The sequence below is a fragment of the Narcine bancroftii genome, chromosome 8 (genome assembly GCF_036971445.1).
Source record: "Narcine bancroftii isolate sNarBan1 chromosome 8, sNarBan1.hap1, whole genome shotgun sequence".
Classification (NCBI taxonomy): domain Eukaryota; kingdom Metazoa; phylum Chordata; class Chondrichthyes; order Torpediniformes; family Narcinidae; genus Narcine; species Narcine bancroftii.
Window position 1 is genome coordinate 27,278,357 of NC_091476.1, and position 26,457 is coordinate 27,304,813.

The window sequence follows — 26,457 nt, forward strand, 5'->3', positions numbered from 1 at the left end:
AAGTTTCTGGTTCAAATGTGCTGGCAGATTTGGCTGTATTGTATTTTAAAGCCAAATGGGTGCCGGTGAAATATTCCGGAATCTGGCAAATGAATAATAATCTTCTCTTTTTTCCCCTCTGCTTTTCAAAATTTAATTCAATACATGCAAGGAATATTGCACAGACAATAACAAATGTCATAATTATTTTTCTACAACATGGCATTACTTGCTTTGATGATAGATTTCTGATCTTCCTTTTTACTATTTGTATTCTCTTTCCAAAGAAGGCAAAACAGATGGAAAATACATCTAGTCTTGGTACATCCTGGTACACGTCATTAGCAATTATAGTATAATTCCTACCGTCCTCAGAATTCTACATTTCAAAGCGTGATAATGTTTATAGAGGAGAGAAAGTAAATGCAGAGCTATACACTGCACAGAATTATAGCATTAAACATTCCTTGAATACTCTCCAGAGCATCAGCAAAGAATAATGTTGATCCTTTGTTGACATTTGCTCATAAATTCAAGCTTTGGGAACTTTAATGTAATTAAAGTTCAACTTTTTCCAAAGATGGATAATGTGGAAAAATATTGAAATATCTCAAAATACATCATCTGATATTTCCCTTAATCGGTGAAATTATGATTAAAATTGAGCTATGAGGCACAAAACTTTAAACAATAGATGGAAGATTTCTCAATTAGTAGGATACCTTTTTACCAAGACAAAAGCATTTGTTGTTTTGTAATGATAACAAGTCACCAATTAAGTCACTTTACAATTTATCTGCTAAGGGGCAGCACAGTTAGCATACCAGTTAGCAGATCTGTGACAGGGCCAGCGACTCAGTTTCAAATCTGGCAGCGCCGTCTCTAAGGAGTTTGTGCACTCTCCATGTCTAAGTGTGTTTCCTCCCTCCCTTCAAAACGTACAGGGATTGTAGGTTAATTGGGTGCATTTGGGCGACGTGGGCTTGAAGGGGCTGTTACCATGCTGTATATCTAAATTTTAAAAAAAATAAATTAAAATTTCTATTAAGGCTATTTAATCTATTTAATTCCTGTCAAAACTAGAAACCAGAATCCTGGCTTAGTATTTGGGAAGGTCAATTTAAAAAATATCCATTGTACTTTTGCTATTGTCTAATCCCTGAAAATTATTGCTTTTTGATGTACCACACATTTGTGGATAATAGGAAGGGTTTCCCTTCTTTAAAAATTTTGTACACATCCATTGCTTTTGCTCACGTTGAACCAGTTCGGAACAGATTTTTAAATAAAAATAATGAAGGCAAAGGATTTATGAATGAATTACATGCTATTTAACATACCTTAAATCCATTTCTTTTTAAACTAAATTAAAGGCAGAAAATACTTTGTTATTTTATGAATAGAAATGCAGTTAAAAAAACTGAAATACAGTTCAGTTTATTCCCTATAACTGTTTAGGTTCCACCTCTGCAGCTTTATTATAATTCAATAGATTTCCTACTCAACTTTAAAGGTCACAAAAATAACAATGTAATGCACACAGCCGATCTGCTGACACTATTGTTAATAGAAAAACATCTAAAATATTTCTGAAATTCAGAATAAAATTATTCATATATTTTGGTCCTCTTTATTCACCAAATTCATGCATTGGATGAAAAATGCAAAACTCCTGCTTTTTGGGTTTTTTGTTTAAATACAACTGGTGTCTCGTGACCCTTTATGAATGGTGTGTTCTACAGTATCCACAACTTTCCTGAATTTTCTTGTGTTTGTCTAGATGCCTCAAATTCCAGTTTCTATTATGCAGATTACAAATAAAAACACAAGTAGACATTTCTTTTGTTGACAATTTATCAAGTACTGAACAAATTCCCTGGTCTTGAAAGTAACATTAATTACCGGGTAAATCAATTTCTGTTATCAATTGAAGGAATAATTACTTAATAGCATCAGCCAACTAGTCCAAGCAGTAACGTGATATAAATAGAGCTATTGATTCCAGTACTGACCTCCTGAAATATGGACATTAAGATCCACCAAAAACTGGAACAATCTGTTGGTGCTAAAGCCAACCAAAGCCAGTATGTATTGCTTCCTTCCATTTGTTGGACAGACTCGATTAAAAATAAATTGAGTTGGATCTTAAACATGACATAAAAGCTTTGCTAAAAGGCTTTGTTGCAATCAAATGGCTGCCTTGCTCATTAGAAAAAGATTAGTCTGCTTGCACTTTCCTGATCCTCTTCCCTCCAATTCCTTTCATTTTAGTACTGCTAGTTCCTGGAGGAGCTGCTCCTTCTCTCGCTGAAGTTCCAGGATGTGCTGCTTGTTTTGATCTAAACGATCCTCCAGCCACTGTAGCAGAGGTCCACTTATGGATGACATCTGGCTGCACAGATTCTTTGTGAAAACTGGAGAGGAAGAAAACATGAACATTATTGCACTGAACTAACTTCAACAAAAAAATTCTGAAACACAAGAATTCAGCTATTAACTGCCAGTGCATTTTTTTTAAATTCTAAAGCATGAAATAGTTGAATTACAAGAGGTACATTACTCTTTAGACCACTCTAATTGGCTAACCCACACCTGCTCATATTTCAGTAAATGCACCTCAGAGCCAAATTGTTTATTCATATTCATGCATATGATTAATTATGTTCCTTACAACATCTTTTTCTCTCATCTGTTAAAACTATTCTCATCACTTTATTCTATCTCCTACTCCGATGTATACTCTTCAATTAAATAGAGGTTTGGTACATTACATGTGCAATTATGATCACCACGCTATACAAAGATGTAAAGGCTTGGGAGAGGATGCAGAAGAGGTTCACTATGATAATTCCTGGATTGGAGTGTATTAGCTACAAAAAAAATTGGACAAAGTTGAATGGTTTTCTCTGGAGTACCAGAGGACGAGGGGAAACTGGATAGAAATGCATAAAATTATTTGAGGCAGAGGTAGGATAGAAAGTAAGTTTTGCCCTTTGTTAAATATCAGAGGCCACAGGTTTAAAACAAGAAAATTTAAAGGAGATATGCAAGGCAATTTTATTTTCTTTTGTTTTAAGTGCCAAAAAATGTGCTGCCAGGAGAGTTGGTAGAAGCAGATAAGAAACGCATTTAGGCAGAAAGGAACTGGCAGGGAATTGTAGGGTGTAGGCCATGCACAAATAGATGGTGTTACTTAGAATGGCATTGTGGATGGCATAGACATGGTGGCTGAAAGGCTGTTTCTGTTCTGAACTGTTTAATGTTCTATGTTTTCAATGACCACTGCAATAATGTCGCATACCCCTGACACTACGCTTCCAATGCTCAATGTGCATTTATTTCTCTCAAACACAGTCATTACTAACCTGATCCATTGTGAATCTTGGTTATTGGGTCCAGATGTGTCAGACTGAAAAAAATAAGAATTACAGCTCCATGAAGAATTTCCTACTGAATATAATAATCTATTGTCAACAAGGTACGAGTTAAATTAATAAATTTCAAGCATAAATCAAAAGGCAAAGTCTTCATTATAAATATACCAGCTACCAAAAGGCTAATACTGTATTTTTTCCTCAATTCTGATTAACATCAATAAACTGAACAGGTTTCCTGACATTTGAAGGTGTTTCTCTGGACAATCTAGATCTTTGTAGCTTGCAACCATATTTTTGATAAACACAAAGCAGAAATAATAGAAAATGATCGCAAAAGCTATTCTTTACCAGATTTCTGATTCAGATTAATTATCAGAATACTTGCATGACATCACTATCAACTGAGAACCCTTTTTACCTGCGGGCATGGTAGAATTACCACTAATTGGTAGTACAAAAAATAAACTCTACACAGTAACGTATAAACAGATAATAAATGTTAAAAAAAATTGCAATATAGAGAGAACAAAAGAAAATTAATAAGTGCACAAGTAAGAGTACTTAAAAGTCTCTGAGTTTATCGTTGATGAGTCTGATGGAGGAAGGTTAGTAGCTGTTCCTGAACCTGGTGGTGCAAGACTTGTAGTGTCTATACCTCTTTCCTGATGGCAGCAGCGAGAACAGAGCATGCTGGGTGGTGTAGGTCTTTGATGATTGCTGCTGCCCTTCAACGACAGCAATCCCTGTAGATGTACTCAACAGTGCGGAAGGTTTTACCTTGGTTGTCCTGGGCTGTGTCCGCTACCTTTTAGAGAGCTTTACACTCAGCGGTATTGGCGTTCCCATACTAAACCATGATGCAGCCAATCAGCAAACTTTCCACCACACCTCTGTAGAAATTGCCAGAGTTTCTGGTGTTATACCAAATGTCCACAAACTCCTGAGAAAGTAGAGGCACTGATGGGCTTTCTTCACAATGCCATTAGTATGTTGGTTCCAGGAAAGATCTTCTGAGATAGTGATTCCCAAGAACCTAAATTTGCTCACCCTCCCTACCTCTGATCCCCCAATGATCACTAGATTGTTGACTTCAGAAAAGGAAAGCCAAAAGTATACAATCAGCTCCTTAGTTTTGGTGACATTGAGGGCAAGGTTGTTGTTGGTGCACCATTCAGCCAAGTTTTTATTGTCCATCCTGAACGCTGACTCATTCTCTTCCTTTATACATCCCACTACCATGGTATCGTTATAGATGATGCTACACAGTTGTAGGTAATAAAGTGAGTACAGCAGGGAGCTAAGAACACAGCCTTGTGCTGTTCCAGTACTGATAGAAATTGTGGAGGTTCTCAATGAATACATCTTCAAGTTTCTGACAGATAAAAATCTTTAGAGTCCTTTAATCTATACCCCACATATCTCAGAATTAGCAATGTACCTCCTCAAAATGATAAAAACAGAACTACAGAATTGAAGTTATATTGAATTCACAGGTTATGTCATTACAAATAAATTTATTCAACGTGGTTAAAACCTCCAAAGAGCTTCAAGAAATGGATACAAAAATTAAAGCAGCATCGTAAAATAGGCCAATCTCCCTCCTGTACGCTGACTCATCACCTCTTTTTATACAACTCACTATCGCGGTATCATCAGCGAACTTGTATATGGTGTTACTCTCATACTGAGCCACAGTCATAGGTGTAAAGTGAGTAGAGATTGTGGAGGAGATGTTCTTACAATCCTCACCAATCTAATTAAACTGTTGGGCGTTGAATACCAGGTCTTGGAGTTTGCTGATCAATTTTGAGGGGATGCTGGTGTTAAATGTCAAACTGTAGTTAATAAAGAGCATCCTAATGTATGCACCTTTGCTGTCCAGATGTCCAGGGCTTTGTGCAGGGCCAGTGAGATGGCATCCACCGTGAACCTATTGCTACAATAGGCAAACTGGAACGGATTCATGTTGCCACTCATACAGGAGCTTATATGCTTCAACATCAGCCTTTCAAAATACTACATCACTGTTGATGCAAGTGCCACAAGTCTATTGTCATTTAGGCAGTTTACCACACTCTTCTTGGGCACTGGTACAACAGACTCGTGCTTGAAACTGGAGGGTAACATGCCCTGCTGGAGTGAGATGTTGAAGATAATCCATTAATACATTGGCAAGATGGTCAGCAGATTTTTAATACTCAGCCAGATACTCCATCCGTACTGGATGCTTTCCTTAGATTCACTCTCCTGGGTTACAGAAATGAGAGGATCATCAGGGGACATGGAAGTGCGAAGCCAATGTTCTTCCTTGTTCTTGTAGCCAAATCGGGTGTAGAAGGCATTAAGTTCACCTGGGAGAGAAACTTTGTCATCTCCTACTGCACTGGATTTGGGTTTGTAGCAGGTTATATTATTTAGACCTTGTCACAGCTATCGGGTATTCTTTGTAGTTTCCATTTTCATCTGGAAACTCCACTTCACCTGGGAAATGGCTTTCCGAAGGTCATACCTGCTCCTTCTGTAGTGATCTGGATCTCCGGACTTAAATGCCTGTGACACAGCTCTCAGCGGGTTCCAGAATTCTTTGTACACTCAGGGCTTCTAACTGGAGAAAACCCTGAACAATTTGGTGGGGACATACTTGTCCACAGCTGTTTTGATGAAGTCTGTTACAGCCCTGGTGTAATCATTCAGATCCTCAGCTTAGTCTTTGAACACCGCCAAATTGCTGACTGGAAGAAGTCCTGTAACTGTTCTTCAGCCTCCTGCAACCGCCTTCTTGATGCCCTGATCTCCAGAGCCTCTCTTTTTTACTGTTTTTAGGCTCTAACTGTTTGAAAGCAGAAGAAGCACAGCAGGTGAAAAATGCAGTCTCAAGAAAGAAGAGTAGGCCATCCTTAACTTGATGTAGTAGTGATCGAGTGTGCTGGGATCTCTGGTCCAGCAAGTTACATACTGGTGGTAGTTGGGCAGGGTTTTCTTGAGACAGGCCTGGTTAAAGTCACCAACAATGATAAGAACTAAGGTACAAATTATTACTTAAATATTTTGGAGCAAAGAATGAAGCTTGAAAGTCAGGAATAGATGGAAATAGTCAGGACTAGAATTGCCAAATGCATGGCTGTGGATTTCAGCAACAAGCATAACAAAGTTACAGAGAAGGAAACATAAATTGCAAGGGTATGTAGTCTTAAACTTGAAGTTGTATCTCATTTAACCCTACCTGTGAATTCTTCTATAAGCATCCTGCTCTTCCTGACAAAGTATTTTTGGAAGTTCCACAGCTGACTCCAGGCATACTTTCCCAATGGTTTCATGTGGCACAACATGAATAGGGATTTCGATTCGTTCATACCTGAAATAAAATTATTTTTAAAATTAATTTGGTTCTCAAGTTTCCTGGTTCATCAGATTATCACAAATGATTTCAGATGCTTGTATAATCCCAAAGGTTAAAATAGATCCCCAAAAACATCATTATTGTTTGAGAACAGTCTTCCTCTCCCCATTGCTTATTTTATACACAAGTTCAATACCTGGCAGAGAAAACACATCATATCTGGATTGAATTACGATGAAATGAGTGTAATGTTTCCTTTCTTCATTTAGCATTCCTTCATATTAATATTATTATTCAGCTTGTAAGGAACCAAGACCTTTAATAAATATCTCGCATCCCACTATAGCATATGTTTGATTATACTTACTCAGAACCTTTCTGTGCTTGAATTGACTGGAAACAGGTATAGAGAACTCGACCAGTCTGAAACAAACAAGGAGAAAACCAATTATAGATTTTATTCTAACTGCAACCATAAAATATGTGTAGACCTTAATCACTAAATGATTTTTAAAAAACTTGCCATTTGCAATAATAACATCAATGATAATGGCAGTTAAAACAACTGTATCCACACTTCCAATTTCACATCTATAGAGACCGAATTGATGACAATTAAAAGAACTTGGACTAAGACCACAGCACAAAATGATTCAAGTCCCTAAAAATTAGCAGCCACATTATCAAGACAATGGAGGAAGTTTATATGGTAAATGGAAAACAGTTGTATTGGTTTGGTTTAAAGGTTTCCTTGCTAGGAAAAAGTGAAGAGAACTGTGAAATCGCTGCTTTAACAACATTTGATACTGTCAGGAAGTGCAAAATTTCACTTTCTTTAATTTTGATGCTGGTCAAATAGAAAATACAACATGTTAATCAAGATCTGAAAAGAGAAGGAAGAACCAGTAAAGGGAAAAACAAGACAGCTCTAAATTGCAGAGAGGGTGGGGAAGGGATGATTAGGACAAAAGATACATTGTTCATAGTGAGGCCAGGGTTGTTGTGAAGATGAGCTGCAAAATAACTCGTCAGGTGGATGGGTTAATACCGACAGTTAGAGAAAGACAATTTGAACATAAAAGTTATGAAATGAGGGGAGTTGGGTAGGCAAGGCTGTGCTAATGGAGAGAAAAAACCTGAGCCAATATCATAGATGGTCTGGCCTGTTCGAATACACACAGAATGCAAATTTTAATTGTGTGTTGTGGTAAGTAAATACAAGAAACAATAAAATGAAATAACCAATACACTTGTTCTTGTACATTAGTACTAAATGTTGGCCAGACAACCTACAAAATATACTGTACATCTTAAAAAATATATGAGAAGTCTTAAATTGTGCCTCCTTCCAAATCGTAACAACTCCACCAATATCTCTGGAAAGATGAGATTGAATCTTGAGCACTGCCTGTATTTTGAGTTTCAGATTTCCAAGATTCGTGATTGTTTCAAAATGACTGACATTCAACTTGTTAACTGTACAATTATTTTCTGTAGTTTTTTCTCTTTTATAATTAACAAAGATTGTGCTAATGCTGTTCTATAACCAGCTAGTTAAGAGCCAATATCAAGTGCAATAGCTTCCCTCCAAATCTTCAAGGAAGCATTGAACCTTTGATGTCTGCCACCTCGGGATTAGCACACAAAGAGTAAAAATTAATATAAACCTTGGTATTCTTGTCTTCAATGAAGCAGGAAAAGATAAGCCCAACAAAACCCTGGTCCATCATCTGGTACATGGCCTGAGTTCGGACATCTGATAGAGAGAATAAAGAATTACATTTTGTTTTCTAAGCAGATTATTCAATACGTACACTGACCTGCTAAATTAGTTAAAAGGTCCTCAAACTTTTATAAAGTTCCTCAATATAATTTGATCTGAAGTAGTATTATAGGAAAATTATAGAAACTTTAGCACCAAGGTACATTTTTAATCTGCCCCTATACAAAACATTCCAAGAAGAAGCTGCCTTCCCTCAGTTAAGATTACCTTTATGTAATAAAACCATAATTTTTATTAAAAAAGGTCGTGAATTGGATAAGAAATCATTTTTTTCTTTCTCTAAGCAATGCAAATAGAACACTGAGGTTCTCATAATTTTACAAAATCTTTCACAAATGAAAACCCATGGAGAAAAGATTGCTGATAATTTTTGAATGCAAAGCCATCCCAAATGATAACTGTAAAACAGCAATCTGTTTTATGAATCTCAAAGCATCCAAGTGCCAGTTTAATAATTTGAGTCAATTAGACCTCAAAATTCCAGATTTTGAGGTAACTAATCAAGGAAATCAATCATTCGGCCACCTGATGTTAGTTGGTTTGTTTACAGTTTAACTCCAGAGCACCTTATCCAAGATATTGCCTTTGCTCTAATCATCTCTTTTCCTACCCTTTCTAAAATTTAAAGCCAACTAGCTTTCTCTCTTCCTGCATTCCAAAGATGTCCAGAGTTAGTAGGCTAATTAGGATGTATTTGAACAGTGCAGACTCATGGGCCTGTTTCCATGCTGCATTTCTAAATTTAAAAAATCTTAGTTCTGACAAAGATCTTTGACTAGAAATGTTAACTGTTTTTCTTTCCATCGATGCTGTCTGACCACCTGAATGTTTCCAGGATTTATCATCCGTGGAAGTTAAAACCCATTGCAGAGATTTGTCAACATCTATGTAATTGTCTATTAGTAAGGTGCAAAAGACACTTAAAATCAAGCAATACTTCATACTGTTCACATAAGGCACATTACTCCAGGGTTACTCAACATATGGTTCAGACATTCACTTACCTACATGTGAAGGCCACACGGTGATATGCGGATGAGAATGATACCATCCCACCACTCTCATTGGGTGGCCAGTCATATCTGCTAATCTGTGTGATTTGTCAAAGATAATAAAGTCAAGATATTTCTGCAGAATCCTTCAATGTTGCAATATCCAAGACTGGAACCCTCCTTAGAACCCTCTTAAAGAAATACCTTAATGCACACAGAAGTATGAACTTTACTAATTTACTGAGAAAAATATTATTAACAATTTTTAAAAGATATTTTACATTAATTTATAGTGCTATCATAAAACATTAAAAATTTTCTGTATCACATCTTGCTGTTGTAACTGATGAAAGGTTTATATGCATCCTTTGAAAATTTTATTAAGCAAAGTACAAACATGTCTCTGTCTCGCATCCCTGTCTTTACTTCAAATGTGCATTGTATTCAATCTGGAGCAATCTAATCAAAACTCTGGGTTCCAAAGATCCTTATTCCCAATGTTTAGGTGCCTCATCTTGTGAAAACACAGAAAGTATCACCTGACAATATTTGCACCAGGTCATTTTGTATTCTGGACAAATAGGTCATGAGGCTTTGTTAAACTGAGAACCTTACATAATAGCAATCTCTATTGTGTGATCACTGAAAGGATATCTCAGCTTCAGTAGAGGCTGCAGAAAGTTGCTCGGGAGAAATTTCCACACGATCTTTTCGCTTATCTGAACGACGGAGAATGATAACAGAATGAATGTGAACAATTCTGCTTGTGTCAACCTGAGAAAATTTGAAAAGATTCATTAATTATCTTGTATTTATTTCCTATCCTTTTCAAGGTGTCATACTGCACTCTTTTTCAATTCTGGAAATTGGCTTAACAATCAGTCAGAGAAACAAATAAAAACAAATTTTCGAAAGGGACTTGATAATCTGCCACACAATGGTCATGACACAGTGATAAAATAGATGATCAGAAATAACAAATTTGCATAGATAGACTGGCTGTGATGAAGATAAGCTGTAATGAAATTTGGTTAAGAGGAATAGCAGAATACAGATGGCTCCAAGTGTACAGGTGCGTGAAATGGAGCAAGTTAACATGCAGGCAATCAGGAAGGCAAATCGTATGTTGGGTCTTTCTTCTAAGGAGGTTTAATTACAAAAGTAAACTGGATTTTTAGCAACTGTTCACATTTTTTTGGTAAAGTCCCCAAGATGGGCATCAGCGGGAGTTAATACACGATTACCCTCAGTAATCGTTTAGTACATCAAGCACTAGCATATCTTCTTCTTTCTTTTCTTCTTTCTTTGGCTTGGCTTCACGGACGAAGATTTATGGAGGGGTAAATGTCCATGTCAGCTGCAGGCTCGTTTGTGTCTGACAAGTCAAATCTAAATTCCTGTGGCTTTATCACACCTATAATACAATTTCAGTTTCATATCAAAGGTTAGATAAACTAAGGCTTAGAAGTGTAGCAGTGCAAATTTACTAGATCAATTTCTGCAGATGAAGGCATTGTCCTACAAGGAGAGGTTCTGGAAGATGAGGCTATGATTAATGTAGTTTAGAACAATGAGCGGTCATTCGCTTTGAAACATACAATACTCATGGTTCATTTAACAAGATGTATGTATTCTTGAAAACCTCTAATAATTTCACTTCTATTGTTACAAGCCCAAAGGACCCCAAAACCCAGCAGCAATAGACATTCACCAAGTAGTTACTTAAACAAAAGTTGTTTTTAATTATCTTTAAACATGAAAACAGTATCAAACTTTAACTTATCTCTATTGAGTGTGTAAATTTAAGAAAAGTTCTTTGGTTCACAGTTCAATCTCACTTCTCATTCTTCCAAGTTCACTGGTTGCAGGCAATTCTTATACTGTGCACAGAATTTAACATGTATAAAGTTCAACAGGCTTTGGTGCTCGAAAGGTAAATGTTTACTGCTCAGGTAGGTTCTTTGTAGGTTTGCAGAGAGAGATTTGTTGTTCCAGCATTTCCACAACTGAGGTACCACCATTAGTCACCTCAATGTCTTGCTGATGAAACTTGCCCCGTCAGGGTTCTCCAGATGATAACCTCTTTCTTTCAGGCTATCACAGAGTTCCTTTCTGTTCTTCTTATTCCAAGAGAAACATCAGACAGATAGCACTTCCAGCCATCCACCACTCTGGAGCTTGTTTCAGTTCCAACAAACTTCTCCTGGCTTGCTTCAACTGTGACTATCTCTCTTCATCTGAGATCCCAAGCTGCCAGCCACATGTCCTTCTTTCTCTCTCACACACTTGCAAACCGACCCCCCCCCCCCCCCACCTTCTTCAGCAAACAACAGGAGTTAGTCTCCTTGATCAATCTGTTGTTTTTAGGTAAACAAGAACCCAGAAGTGACCTTTCTGTGCACTCTGTCAAAACCCTTGCAAAGAGCTTTCAACAGCCAGTGTCTCCTGCTTGTTGCTTTAATGACATCAATTCAATTAGAACCTAATTGTGAAATGTGCATAACATTCTGCATAGTTTCTGTAAAATCTACTGAATATGAATTCTTCAGTACTTCAAATAAGATCTGTTTTAAAATGTGTGTATGTTTGTAACCTACTCAAATTTTACGAATTTATCTCCCAAATATTCCATTACACTATAATTGAAGGAACAGATTTAAACACAATTGTGTATAAACACAATCTCCAAGTGAGGCAGGACAAGTCTTCCATCAAGGTTTACCATGACTTTACACTTAAATCCTCTATTAATAAAAAAAACAATGGATGCCCTGTCACTTTCAATATGTGGACATATCCAGATCTCTCTGCTCTTATACCTATTTTAGAATATTCTATATCATTCCTCCTCATTCTTCCTACCAAAATACACCTCCACCCATTCTGCCATGTTTTAACCTGGTTGCAACACCTCATATCCTCCTATGCAGTCCTCAATGTTACCAAGTTTTGTATCATCCACAAATCTAGAAATGATTACTTGCATCCCATGTCATTAATTTTAGAAAAAATATGATCCTAACATTGATCCCTAGGAATGCCACTATTCGCGATCCTCCTGTCACAAAAGCCACTACTCACCACAACCCTCTGTTGTCTGTTACTTAGCCATGTACATCATGTTCCTTTTGTGCCACATTTCATTTATGCGTAAGCCCATTTTGTGGCATCTGACAAATCATGTGCACATCCTTCAACTGCATTACCTTCAGCTACTCTATGTGTTACCACATTCTAAATTTTATCAAGTTAGTTAACATGATATGCCCTTCATATATACATGCTAGTTTATTTTAATCAATCCATGTTTCCCCAGGTGACTTTTAACCCTGTCCTGAATTAATATTTCTAAAAACTTTTCCACCACTAAGATTAAACAGACTGGCCTGTTTTTGCTCACCCTACCCTTCTTTTGTTTTTGAACAAAGGTGCAATATTTGCTATTCTGGAGCCAACCCCTTATCCAAAGAACACTGAAAGATTATGTCCAATGCCCAAACATAAAAAAGTTAGGTTTCCTGGATTAAATAACAAAAGGAATAATATGTAGGTGAAAAGGTATGGCAAATAGATAAACAGAGATCAATCTGGAACTGCAGAATTATTATTAGAAATTGTTGAAAGCATTGAGCCCAAGATTATTACACAACGTATCAAAAAAATTACATCAAGCATTATTGGAACAATGGATGATCCCAAGAATGGAAGATGAAGCCAGTAATAAGAGAATTAAAGGAACAGGTTAATTAGGAATAAAGTCCTTCTCATAAACTGAATTATGGTACTTCATTAAGCAGTTGTCCATTCTGCAATGTCTGCTCTATGTAAAAATAACAGGACAACATGAGTAATGAATATAATAGTGAACTGCTGTTTTATAGAAAAGTTCAAGGGACTTTGGAAAACAGCTCTTTACAAAACAGGCAGTTCAAGAGGAGGGGGGAAGGAAAGACAGCAATTCACAAGAGATGCAATAAATGTTGAACTAGAGAAACCCATTATTGTTTGGGAAGGAAGCAGTAAAGAGAGATCAAATGTATGGGAAATCATGGAAACTACAATGGAAGGAGAATCATTTGATTATGGAGATTTTTCAGTATGAAAGATAACATTGTAAAAACTGATGTGACAAACAAATAAAATAGGAAAAAGAAATGGAGTTCTTGAGGTGTAGTCCAGGTAGTTGTGCAGCCAGTGATGGCTAACCTGTCCCAAGAAATGGGGGCCCGAAATTAACCAGAAGAATGAAAGGGAAGAGTGGACATTAATGATCTATCAACATCTCCTTCTGTCAATGTTGGTCAACAATGGCGTTTTAATATAATCATCCTAATCACTCTCCATTTGTTAATTTACAATGTGAGACAAGTAAATCTTTTAAAAATCTTTTAAAAATCTTTTAAAAAAATCATTAGTCTCCCAAAGTCATATGCTGCTACCTACCACAAGTCAAGCATCATGCTCCACACAAACTGTATCCCAATATATATTTTTTTTTTACAATGTGTAATTTGTAACTAATCATGTCAATAACAATTATTTGCACCAATTCTCTTGGACAGTGGTTCTCAACCTACCTCCCTGCCCCCTCAAACTCACATACCACCTTAAGCAATCCCTTCCTAACCACAGAACACCTGTGGCATCTATGCCAGAGGACAGAAGTTCTCACTAGCAAAGATGTCACAGGTGCTCTGTAGTTAGGAAGGGATTACTTAAGGTGGTATGTGAGTGGTTGGGGTGGGGAGGTTGAGAACCACTGTTTACTTAGTATGTGAGTGGTCGGGGGAGGGGGGTTTAGAGGAGTGTGTGAGATTGATCGATTCCCCACTCCCTGCATTTCGGTGCTGAAAGGTTACATTTGCTTGCTCATTCATGAGCTCGGATTGGGTCACCTTTGCCACCCATCCACCACCACTCCCCGCTCATCATGAGCCCCTGACGGCCCAGTGGGAACCAGGCAATAGACGCTGCCTTGGCGCCGGCTCGGTTCCTGCCCTCATCCCCAGGGCAGCAGCTTTCCTTCCGACCCCGCAGAAGGAGACGCGGGTCCCCGTCAGGGCAACGCCCTGGTTGGTCGGAGGGGCGCGCGGTTGCTAGGGTGACGGCCGCCCGGCCCCGGTTGCTAAGGGATCGGTACCTCTCCAATACAGAGTCCCATCACTTCCTCCTTTTCCGTGGACAGAGCGTGGTTTAAGCAGACCAGGAAAGCGTCGGCATCCAGATGAACCCCGCACACCGCCATGCCCGTCCGCCAACCGCGGCGATTCAAATCCAAAACTCGATTTATGGAAACCCAACGTTCTCCCTTCGGGCAGAGGGGCAACCCAGTCGGCCGTCCGCCGGAACATGTGGGCCGCGACACTGGGTTCCGGGTCACTCCCCGGGGCGGACACGATGGCACCAGCGGCGCCAGATTTCAGCCCCTTTACATTTCATGGTGGTTAAAGGAAATGAAATGTCCTTGTTCTTAACCCTCGGTGCATCGGATCCCTGGAAACCGTTTGATTATTGTTTTTTTTTTGTTTAAATGGGTGTTCCTTCTGGGGTTAACCCGAGCAGAGTTTGAGGTGACACCGTGTCTCTGAGCTTGGGGAAGGTGAGTAAGAGTGTTGTTGCGTCTGAAATCTGACGCAGCTGTAATTGGAACTAGAGATGATCCGAGAAACTTTTTATTTGTAGTAAGGCAAGTTGGCCCATTCGGAAAAAGAAAGCATTAACGTTCGGAATGTGAGAGCTACCTGGGACTCTCTCCAGCCAGGAGCATTTAATTAAGTTTCTGGACCGTAGTTGAGCACGAAAGTCTGCAGACACCGTGTAAAAACACAACGTTGGAGAAACTTAGCAGGCCAAACAATGGAGTTTTTGTAGCAAAGTTATAGATACATAACCAGTGTTTCGGGTGTGACCCCTTCAAGGTGTGATCCAATGCACCTGTCTACATTTTGCTCATACCTGGATGAAGGGATGGTGCCCTTTTTGTTCAGGCGTCCCTGCTGACATTTTGCTCATACCCTGATGAAGGGCTCCAGGTGGTTATGTACCTTTAGCTTTGCCGTATTATTGACCACCGCCAGTGGGCTGAGACCGCCTCAAACCGTGCATCTTGGCGCCTCACAGTTCAGCGGGCAGCAACCTCCTTTGAAGAAGACCGCAGAGCCCACCTCACTGTCAAAAGACAAAGGAGGAAAAGCCCAACCCCCAACCCCAACCCACCAATTTTCCCTTGCAACCGTGTCTGCCTGTCCCGCATCGGACTTGTCAGCCACAAACGAGCCTGCAGCTGACGTGGACTTTACCCCTCCATAAATCTTTGTCCGCGAAGCCAAGCCAATGAAAAAAAAAAATTAAAGTACACTGCTGCATTTCTCCAGGATGCAGAACATAGATAGTACCTGAATTTTAGATTTTTCTTTGCTGCAGATAAATTCATTGCAAATCTTAGCAATGCGAGGCATGAGGGGTGTTTCTGTGGTATTTAAAAGCTCATTGAGATTTATTATTTGGGGGATTCTCCAGCACGTTTGTGTATTGCACTACATTCCCTGTGTCTGCAGACTTTGCTATTTAAGTTTATTATTTTAGGATAGAGCTCTGAAAAATGATAGCCCCCATTTCTTTCTCCAAAATATTGCTTACATTGTAATGCTTTAAAATAAAGTGTAAACACTTATACACTATTTGTACTTGACCAATCTGACCAATCTGATTGAATTTTTTGAAGAGGTGACGAGGAATGTGGATGAGGGTAGCGCAGTGGATGTTGTCTATATGGACTTCAGTAAGGCCTTCGATAAGGTACCACATGGAAGGTTAGTTAGGAAGGTGCAGTCTTTAGGTATAACTTTTAAGATAGTCAAATGGATTGAACATTGGCTGAAAGGGAGAGGCCAAAGAGTGGTAGTGGATAATTGTCTGTCAGGTTGGAGGCCGGTGACCAGTGGTGTGCCTCAAGGATCTGTATTGGGCCCATTGTTGTTCGTTATATACATTAATGATCTAGATGATGGGGTGGTGAATTGGATTAGTAAATATGCAGACGATACTAAGATAGGTGGAATAGTGGATAATGAAGAAGGTTTTCAAGGATTGCAGAGGGATTTGGGCTGCTTAGAAAAGTGGGCTGAAAAATGGCAGATGGAATTTAATGCTGATAAGTGTGAGGTGCTTCATTTTGGTAAGAAGAATCAGAATAGGACATACGTGGTAAATGGGAGAGCATTGAGGAATACAGAAGAGCAGAAAGATTTAGGAGTAACGGTACATCGTTCCCTGAAGGTAGAAACTCACGTGAATAGGGTGGTGAAGAAGGCTTTTAGTATGCTGGCCTTTATCAATCATTGCATGGAATATAGGAGTTGGGAGGTGATGTTGATATTGTATAAGATGTTGGTGCGGCCTAATTTGGAGTTCTGTGTGCAGTTCTGGTCGCCTAATTATAGGAAGGATATAAACAGAGTGGAGAGAGTGCAGAGAAGGTTTACCAGAATGTTGCCTGGGTTTAAGCATCTGGAGTATGGGGAGAGATTGGACAGATTGGGTCTTTATTCTTTGGAGTGTAGAAGGTTGAGAGGGGATTTGATAGAAGTATTTAAGATTATGAAAGGGATAGACAGAGTGGATGTGGATAGACTATTTCCGTTAAGAGGAGGAAAGATTAAAACAAGAGGACATGAGTTAAGAATTAAGGGGCAGAGGTTTAGAGGTAACATGAGTGGGAACTTCTTTACTCAGAGAGTGGTGGCCGTGTGGAATGATCTTCCGGGAGAAATAGTGGCGGCGGAGTCAATTGTATTATTTAAGAAAAGGTTGGACAGGTAATTGTATTATTTAAGAAAAGGTTGGACAGGTATATGGATGAGAAGAAGATGGAGGGTTATGGGCATTGTGCAGGGAGGTGGGACTAGAAAGGGGTGTTTGGTTCGGTGCGGACTAGAAGGGCCTAATGGCCTGTTTCCGTGCTGTAATTGTTATGTTATGTTATATGGATGAGAAGAAGATGGAGGGTTATGGGCATTGTGCAGGGAGGTGGGACTAGAAAGGGGTGTTTGGTTCGGTGCGGACTAGAAGGGCCTAATGGCCTGTTTCCGTGCTGTAATTGTTATGTTATGTTACTTGAATTTAGATTTATTGTCAGAGTACATACCGGACATCACATACAACCCTGATATTCTCTTTCCTGTGGGCGAGGCAGATTAACCACTTATTGGCAGTACAAAAGAAAACTGTACTCAATGTACACGTCAAAAAAATTGCAATACAATGAGAAAAAAAATCAATAAAGTGCAAAAGTAAGAATCTTTAAATAAGTTCCTGATTGAGTTTGTTGATGGTTGAGAGGTAGCAGCTGTTCCTGAACCTGGTTGTGCGAGCCTTGTGGCACCTATACCTCTATCCTGATGGTATAATCCTTGATTATAGATGGCAGTGTTCCCTGTAGATCAGGGGTGTCAAACTCAAATTCACAGAGGGCCAAAATTAAAAACTTGGACTAAGTCGTGGGCCAAACTAAATATTTATTGAAAACTTTCAACAACATCTGCATGTTTTCTCTTCTTTCAACATATGTAATGTTAAACTTTTTCTTATTAAAATAAATGTTTAATAATAGTTTTGGTTAAACTCTTTCCAGAAGAAGCATTAACAAATGAGAAATAAAATATTCAATCAATAATATTTCTCAATAGCCTTTAAGCTCCTTTTAAATGTATTTTTTTTCACAAGCCAACAAGTCAAAAAAATAACAACTTGCTTCAATGACAAACAGGTTTGTCTTTTAAAATGATGAACATATAGTCTCCCTCCCACCTGTCTTGAAAGGTCCTGTTTTCTGTCTTTCGTTTGGCCATTTTTCGTATGGGGTTTATTACATGTGAGTTGGGCGACAGGTTGCAGATGCTAATGAAAGTAAAGAGAGGAGGTGGGGGCGATAAGCGGGCTGACGGGCCGGCGCCAACACATTTGCAAAGCATTCTGGGATTTGTACTGACGTGGCGGCCAGCGGGCCAGCTCTAATACATATTTGATATGATCTTGCGGGCCAAATATAATTATATCACGGGCCAAATTTGGCCTGCGGGCCTGAATTTGACATGTGTGCTGTAGATGTTCTCAATGGACTTGAAGGAATTTCACTTATTTTATATAATGGAAGGGGGAATAAAATATTTATAAACTTCTAGCAGACTGCTGTAAAAAGTGTTCCATGATTTGTCCACATATTAAATGCAGTATGCAGTATAACATTCCATACACCAAGGAGGTAGCTATCATAGTATTGTTGCATAGAATCAAGCCCTTTGGTCCACCATGTCCAAGCAGACTATGAAGGAATTATCTCTCCAAATCATATATTTTTCAGTACTTTGTCTGTAGCACCTTTGCAGCAGCAATTCAGGTGTTTCTTAAATGTTGTGAGAATATCTGTTTCCATCATACACTCAGGCAGTATGTTCCAAATTCCAACCACCATTTGGGTTAAAAAAAATCTTTTGATTTAATCCCTTACCCTAAATGTGGCTTTTGATTTTATACACCTATTAAGAGGGAAAGGCCTATTTATGCCTCTCATAATTTTGCCCATCTTTATCAGGTTCTCTCTCAGTTTCCTCTGACTGGATCAATAAAGGACTCAAGCCAGAAACATTGGTTATGTTTCTTTATCTTTGCTATACAAAGTACACTGTTCGACATGCTGAGTTTCTCCAACATTGTGTTCTTACTTCAACCACGGTGTCTGCAGACATGTTTTACTTCCTTTCCTCTGACTAGCTTACCTGGTCTCCATATTACTGAAACCTTACATCAAAAGCAATGTCCAAGTAAACTCCTTTACAATACAATTGCATCCTTCCTTTGATGTAAAGGCATAATTGAGGGGAGATCCTGTTTGAATAAATACATTGATGAGAACAGTGTGGTTGATGTGATATACATGGACTTTGACTTTGTGCCACATAGAAAACTGGTCCCAAAGTTTAGTGCTCATGGAAGCCAATACGAGTTGGAAATTTGGATTGAAAATTAGCTTGATTAAAGGGGGCAGAATATGGTAGAGCACATAACCACTTTAAGTATTCCCTATGCCATAAGTGCTCTGTGGATTATTTAAAGTGGTATGTGAGTGGGAAGGGAAGGTTGAGAACCACTGTTTTAATCGTACCTAATTGACTTATTATGTTCACGGTTTCATAACTCCAAAGGAAATGGGCTAATGATAATTTTTCTCAAACAAAATATTTCAGTAACAATTGGGTCTAGAGCAGTGATTCTCAATCTATGTCTAAAATTAAATTGTCTCTGTGACAAATGTAAAATTGCTGATTCTTCTTTGGTTCACATGTTCTGGGCTTGCCCTAGTTTAGAAAAACTTTGGAAAGATATCTTTCAAACCTAAAGTAGTAACAAATGGACAGGTATCTATGCCATTTAATTTAACAAGATCAAGTAGACAAAGATGTCCTTTGTCACCAGCTTTATTTCTTATGGCTATAGAACTGCTTGTCCAGATGGTTTGCTAGGATTTACAAATTAAGGGTTTTAGGGTAGGTCAAGAAGAACATACAATTAGCTTATTTGCAGATGATATTTTAATATATTTGACTGAACCTGAGTCATCTTTACCTAGATTATATGTCCAATTGGAATAAAATGAGAAAGTTTCAGGTTATAAAATAAATTGAGATAAAAGTGAAATTATGCCTTTGACAGTAGGTGATTACACCCAGGGTCAGAGAGATACACAGTTTAAATGGCCAAAGGAAGGTATTAAATATTTAGGAATACATATGGATAACAATTTGAAGAATTTATATAAATTGAATTATTTATCTTTACTTAAAAAGATCGAGGAAGATTTTTTTACAAATTGAAAAATTTACCTTTGGATTTTAAATTGGAAGAGTGAATTGTATAAAGATTAATCATTTTTAGACAATACCAATATTAATACCTCAAGAATCTTTTCAAGAATTAAATAAACAAATAAGGACATTTTGGAAAAGTAAAATGGCAAGAGTTTCTATAGAGAAGTTAATGTGGAAATATGAATTATGAGGACTACAGCTTCCTAATTTTAAGAATTATTATCGAGTGGCTCAGATTGATGACAGCAGGGAAAGAATCTCAGGGTTTCATGTGATGTCATGTATGTACTCTGGCAATAAATTTGAACTTTGAGGTGTTCCATCCATTTTTTACTTTTGCAATTTCAAAATCAGAATTTTACATCTTCAAATGTTTGTAAGGTGCTTAATGGGCTTTGGATCGCAAATATTTTCTGAGAGAATCAGTCCTTCAGAAGGATCAATGGATATGAAATAATTGTATTAAAATTGAAAAAATGGTCCAAATGATTGTTTTTCTTTCTAAGGTACGCCATGTCTGCCAAAGACCCCTGCCAAAAACAAGCCTGTGAAATACAGAAGTGTCTACAAGGTGAAATTCATTATTCCCATAACCTTTAAAACACTTTGCTCTGACATTCATTTTGTACGGCTGTACGTTAATTATTATGCAGCTGTTTAGTCTCTTTGAAATCTAGGTTAATGTAATTTGATTTTATTAAACAATTTTGTACGGTATTGTAAAATTATCAACTATAATACAATTTGTAAACAGAATTTTAGTTGAGCAACGCCCTTCAGTGGGTGTGGTTTACCTTCCAACACTAATTTTATAAACTTTGCAGCATTATTCATTACTCTTACAGAAAATGATAATCAAAATAATTCATGTATTAGAAAAAAAACCTTTTATTCTTCAGAACTTTTAACTTTTTATAAAAGTAATATTTGGATTTTGTACAGACACAGTTTAATCATAACTTATTTTAACAATCACTTTCTCAGGGTCAAGCCCCCTTCTGGAGTCAGTTCAATGCATAACAGGGAGCACGGCGGTAGGAATTCGTGATGGGTTGAGCTTCTGCATGGAAAGCAAATTAGATGAATGCTTAACATCACAGAATTTTTATTTTGTGCTTTTTTTATAGTTCATCATTATCAAGAAAGCAAATGTCAACGTGTGATCCAAGAAATGCACAAGTGCTGTAAGATACATGCAAGCAAGTCAGTTTGCTGTTCAGGATTTTTGAAAGGAGAGGAGAAAGCCTGAGAGCTATTCTCTGATTGCCAGCCCTGAACACCAGTCTCTCCTTTTCTGATTGTCGTGGTGTCGCAGAAAACCAAGTCACAATAATTTATCATCCAGGATGGACAATATTCACCCCAAATATTACATTGTAAGTGTTTGCTCTTTTGTATGTTTAATTATGTATTGACATTTTTAATTAGCAATCAATTATGGATTAATTATTGGTAAACTATCAATCATGGAATTGCGTTGGAGTACCAGTGAGTGCTCGGATTTGTTCTCAGGGCCCAAAGACTCAGAGGTTAATTGGATACTCTGATTTGTCCTGTGTTAAATAGTTGGAAAGAAAATTGAGGAGAAATGATGGACATTTGAAAGAGTAGTCTGCGGAGTGTTAAGAGAGGAGGACCATCGCCTTCCCAAGATCGTGTTCTATGGCGAGCTCCCCACTGGCCACGGAGACAGAGGTGCACCAAAGAAGAGGACCAAGGACTGCCTAAAGAAATCTCTTGGTGCCTGCCCCATTGACCCCTGCCAGTGGGCTGATCTCGCCTCCAACGGTGCATCTTGGCGCCTCACAGTTCGGCGGGCAGCAACCTCCTTTGAAGAAGATCACAGAGCCCACCTCGCTGACAAAAGACAAAGGAGGAAAAACCCTACCCCCAACCCCAACCCACCAATTTTCCGCTGCAACCGTGCCTGCCTGTCCCGCATTGGACTTGTCAGCCACCAACGAGCCTGCAGCTGACGTGGACATTACCCCTCCATAAATCTTCGTCCACGAAGCCAAGCCAAAGAAGAAGGAGAAATGATAGGACCTGCTATTTTTTTTCATTCTGAGAACTGTTACAGGCTCTAACCAAATGGCCTTTTATGTCACATGAGTAAAATGAAATGGATCTTTATTCTTATATTGTAAATCCCATATTCTTTCCCAATTTAACAAAACTCTCCACAGGTTGTAAATCATAATTATGTTCCTGCTTTTATAGTCAATGTCGTAAATCATACTTGTTACAAGCTATCTTTTAGAATGTACAGGAACATCTGAAAACTGAAATTAATTTGCTTCCAGTTAATCTGTACATAAGATGCTTAAATAGTGATTAATAAGCTACTTTCAGAGATTTTAGTGACTACAGAAAGGTGGCAACTCCAGCTGCTTTAAGTCTCAGTCAAACAAGTTTGTTTTTGATGTAAAATTGATCTGATTCAGAATTTATTGTCATGAACATATTTTGTGGCAGCGTCACAGTGCAAATATTGCTATAAATTATATTTTTAAAATATAAAATACGATAAAGTGCAGTAGTGCCTGTGGTTCATTGGCCAATCATAAATCTGATGGTGGACAGGAAGAAGCTGTGAATCAAAACTAAATTTTGCTGTACAAGTTACTTCCTTGAAAGTTTTCTTTTGGATCATTGTTGCCCATAAAAATGAGTAAGTTTGAGGTAGAGAAACTTGTAACCCATGACACCTTCCCAGAGATTAATGTGAGATTTACCTTGATATTTCAATGCAATTTGACCGAAGCCTGCATGCTTTAGTGGCATTCATCTTTGCCACATGTGCAGTAAATCCAAACTGATATTGGGATGCCTGTCTTGACTCCAGCTCCCATTCTTGCAGCATTAACATTCAGAGCAATCACCTTATTACATTGCAAGGTTTTATCAACTTTATGAATGCTTGAAGTTTGTCATGTACATGAGTCAAATACAAATGCAATGAATATATTACTTCCTGCAGCTTCCCAGCTGTACTCTCTTTGGCTTGGCTTCGCGGACGAAGATTTATGTCCATGTCAGCTGCAGGCTCGTTTGTGGCTGACAAGTCCGATGCAGGACAGGCAGACACGGTTGCAGCGGAAAATTGGTTGGTTGGGGTTGGGTGTTGGGTTTTTCCTCCTTTGCCTTTTGTCAGTGAGGTGGGCTCTGCGGTCTTCTTCAAAGAAGGTTGCTGACCGCAACACACAAGGATAGATAATAATGATGAAAGAGGAAAAACAATGTAGAAGAATCACAGGAGACTACAGATGCTGGAATCTGAAGTTAAACATGCTCTAGTGGAGGAACTCTGAGGGTCATGCAGCATTAGTAGGAGAATAAATGGTTGAGCCAAACTCCTTATCAAGACTATGTAGTAAAGAGGACAGGGTTTGATGAGGGCAGTTGGAAATAAATTAGTGTAATAAAATGTGCTGAGCCAGTAGTGCAGACAGATCTTTGGTGGTTTGAGGTAGTGTTGTGGTGAGATTGATGCCGGGAGATTAAAGAGGCTGATGGCTATGGGGGTTGGGGGGAGGGGAGATATACTGTTCTTGAACCAAGTGGTGCCGTACTTCAGACTTCTATTCCTTCTGCTTGAAGGTCGCATGACCGTATTGATGGGAGTTTTATGATAACAGTTTACTTGAAGCAGCACCTCATCTACATATATAGTAAATACATATGTATACATATCTTTCCCAAGAGTTGATGCTCATTCCCCAGAGGCTGGTGGAGAAGCTGTCCTTGATGGAACTCATCACTCCTCTCTGTAATTGGATCCTAGACTTCGTAATGGGAAAACCACATTCTGGGTCAGTAGCAGAATATCAAGTCCCTCACGCTGAGCATTGTCGCATCTCAGGTGTAATGACCCATGACTACATCGCCAGGTCCAGGTATCAGCAAGTTTGCAGATGACACGACAGTAGTCTGTCTCATCAGCAATGATAACTCACACTACAGAGAAGAGGTGGAAAATCTCGTGAAATAGTGCGAGAGGAACAACCTGAGTTTTAATGTGGACAAGACGGAGGAGATGATCACGGACTTCAGGAGGACTAGGAATGTCCACCCTCCACTACACATCAACAATTCTGCAGTGGAACCATGTCCTTTGGAATTCACTTAACTAGTGACCTATCGAGGACACTCACATTTCACTCGTCAGGAAGACGCAACAGCAACTGTATTTCCTTAGAAGACTGAAATGGACAAGGCTACTGATCACCATTATGTCAACCATCTGTAGCAGCTCTTTCAAGAGCATCATGGCAGGCTGCATCGCAGTGTGGTACAATGTAGTGTGGTATGATCAGAGGTCAATCCACAGGACCACGGGCAGCAGAGAGGATTACTGGAGTCTCCCCTCAACTCCTCAACCCTCCACCTTCACCACCATCAACTTTGTTTTCCAGGCTCATTGTCTGAAAAGGATGCAAAAAAATCATTGCAGACCCCTTCCTGCTCAAAGCATCTTTCAGCTTCTTCCCAAAGTGTATAAGAATGCTGAACCAAAGGAACTGCTCACACTCACTATTCAAAACTCTCATTTGTACAAAATATGTCCTGCATATGTATTATTTGTCTGTGTGTGTTATGTCTGTTGTGTATCTGCATGTTTTGCACCGAGGGCTGGAGAACGTGGTTTCATCAGATTGTACTTGTACAATCAGATAACAATAAATTTGACTTAAAACTCCTTGTATCCGCCACCTTTGGGAATAGGTAGATGCCGGATTAGTGTATTTTCTGGATGCTTGAGATTGGATGTGGCATGTTTAGTGAACTAATAGCAAGGCACACCAATTTTTAACTTATATTTTTTACCTATTTATTTTCCTCGATCTTTTTGCCACTTGCGTGATTTCCAGGTAACGGGTTTTACTGTATTCCGATCATTTGCCTGTGCTCCTGCGATCTGCATGCAGAGAGAGCCAAAAAAGTGGAGCTCCAGAGATCAAGGCAACCAGATCATTTCAGGAGGCTGAGGAATAGTTACAGGATTGCCTTGAGATAATGGACCTGAATGATTATAACAGGAGCATTAACAGACTTTATTGAAATGGCTGTGGATGTTATGACCCCAGAAAATCATTCTGGGTTTTCACCAATCAGAAGCCCTGGATCAGGGGTGTCAAACTCAAATTCACGGAGGGCCAAAATTAAAAACTTGGACTAAGTTGAGGGCCGAACTAAATATTTATTGAAAATTTTCAACAACATCTGTATGTTTTCTCTTCTTTCAACATATGTAATGTTAAACTTTTTCTTATTAAAATAAATGTTTAATAATAGTTTTGGATAAACTCTTTCCAGAAGCATTAACAAATGAGAAATAAAATATTCAATAAATAATATTTCTCTATAGAGGATTTGTCAAATGTTGCTAGTGTGCTGTCGAATAGTAAAATCTGAGGGCTATTGAGAATGTGGGAGAATAACATGATTCCTGAAACAATCAAATGGGTGACTGATTGTGGGCATGAACTCTAGCAGGATTATTTGCCATGCCCTTTTTCCATTGGTACAGATATACTTTGATTTACACACTTTTCAAGTTTTATGCCTAATGAGCTTGTATCCAGGTGCAGGACCATTTTTAACCAGGAATATATTTATCACTGTGACATGAAACTATTGGAAGATCGTTTTATCCTGAGATTAAAGTTCATAATACTTACTCAGGCCTGTGTGCGGGAGGGTGGGGGGTTGGATAACGACAGTGCGGGGGCATCGGCTCTCGCTGCAGGGCGGCATCTCGGCAGATCAGCGGCCCCGTCACCGTGAGTCGCGGGTCGGCCTGCGGCAGGGAGGGGGAGTGGGCAACGGTCCTGGCGAGGTCAGGCCCAAGGCCTCCGGTTCCGGGCGCTGGGAAGCGGTCTTGGCTTCCCCTGACACCGACCAGGCCCCAAAACCAGAGTCCATGGTGAGACCCTGCAACGTAAACAGAGGAGGTGGGGGCGATTAGCGGGCTGACGCCAATGCATTCTGGGATTTATAGTATTAGCTGTGGATGCGCTATACTGGCACGGCGGCCAGCGGGCCACCTCTAATACATTTTTGAAATGATCTTGTGGGCCAAATATAATTATATCGCAGGCCAGAGTTTGACATGTGTGCC

The 26,457-nt window shown here is 38.9% G+C and overlaps 3 protein-coding genes across 3 annotated transcripts in view; 2 read left to right on the forward strand and 1 right to left on the reverse strand.

The window, feature by feature from the left end:
- Positions 1–1,815: 1,815 nt before the first annotated feature.
- On the reverse strand, positions 1,816–14,834 carry brcc3 (BRCA1/BRCA2-containing complex, subunit 3). Its single transcript, XM_069893341.1, has 8 exons — positions 14,612–14,834; positions 10,125–10,245; positions 9,484–9,570; positions 8,364–8,452; positions 7,064–7,119; positions 6,580–6,711; positions 3,345–3,388; positions 1,816–2,393 (listed from the first exon to the last, which is right to left on the reverse strand). Exons 1-8 carry the CDS (start codon positions 14,714–14,716, stop codon positions 2,242–2,244), a joined length of 786 nt encoding a protein of 261 aa, XP_069749442.1. The 5' UTR covers positions 14,717–14,834; the 3' UTR covers positions 1,816–2,241.
- Positions 14,697–25,703, forward strand: cmc4 (C-x(9)-C motif containing 4 homolog (S. cerevisiae)). Its single transcript, XM_069893343.1, has 3 exons — positions 14,697–15,070; positions 20,843–20,907; positions 21,464–25,703. Exons 2-3 carry the CDS (start codon positions 20,850–20,852, stop codon positions 21,583–21,585), a joined length of 180 nt encoding a protein of 59 aa, XP_069749444.1. The 5' UTR covers positions 14,697–15,070; positions 20,843–20,849; the 3' UTR covers positions 21,586–25,703.
- The window catches only part of LOC138740537 (coagulation factor V-like), a 122,319-nt gene continuing 117,493 nt past the window's right edge, over positions 21,632–26,457 (forward strand). Inside the window, exon 1 of the mRNA XM_069893337.1 lies at positions 21,632–21,712. The gene's annotated coding sequence lies outside the window, so the exon portion shown is untranslated. The remainder of the gene's footprint in view (positions 21,713–26,457) is intronic.

What these genes read in the sequence shown, in the direction of transcription:
- cmc4 (XM_069893343.1), top strand. Translation starts at nt 20,850, where the DNA reads ATGTCTGCCAAAGACCCCTGCCAAAAACAAGCCTGTGAAATACAGAAG. An exon ending in AATACAGAAGTGTCTACAAG is followed by an intron (nt 20,908 to 21,463) that starts GTGAAATTCATT and finishes CTTTTTTTATAG; the next exon opens with TTCATCATTATCAAGAAAGC.
- brcc3 (XM_069893341.1), bottom strand. Translation starts at nt 14,716, where the DNA reads ATGGCGGTGTGCGGGGTTCATCTGGATGCCGACGCTTTCCTGGTCTGC. An exon ending in CAAGCACAGAAAGGTTCTGA is followed by an intron (nt 6,712 to 7,063) that starts GTAAGTATAATC and finishes ATTTTATTTCAG; the next exon opens with GTATGAACGAATCGAAATCC. An exon ending in GCTTATAGAAGAATTCACAG is followed by an intron (nt 3,389 to 6,579) that starts GTAGGGTTAAAT and finishes TATTTTTTTCAG; the next exon opens with TCTGACACATCTGGACCCAA.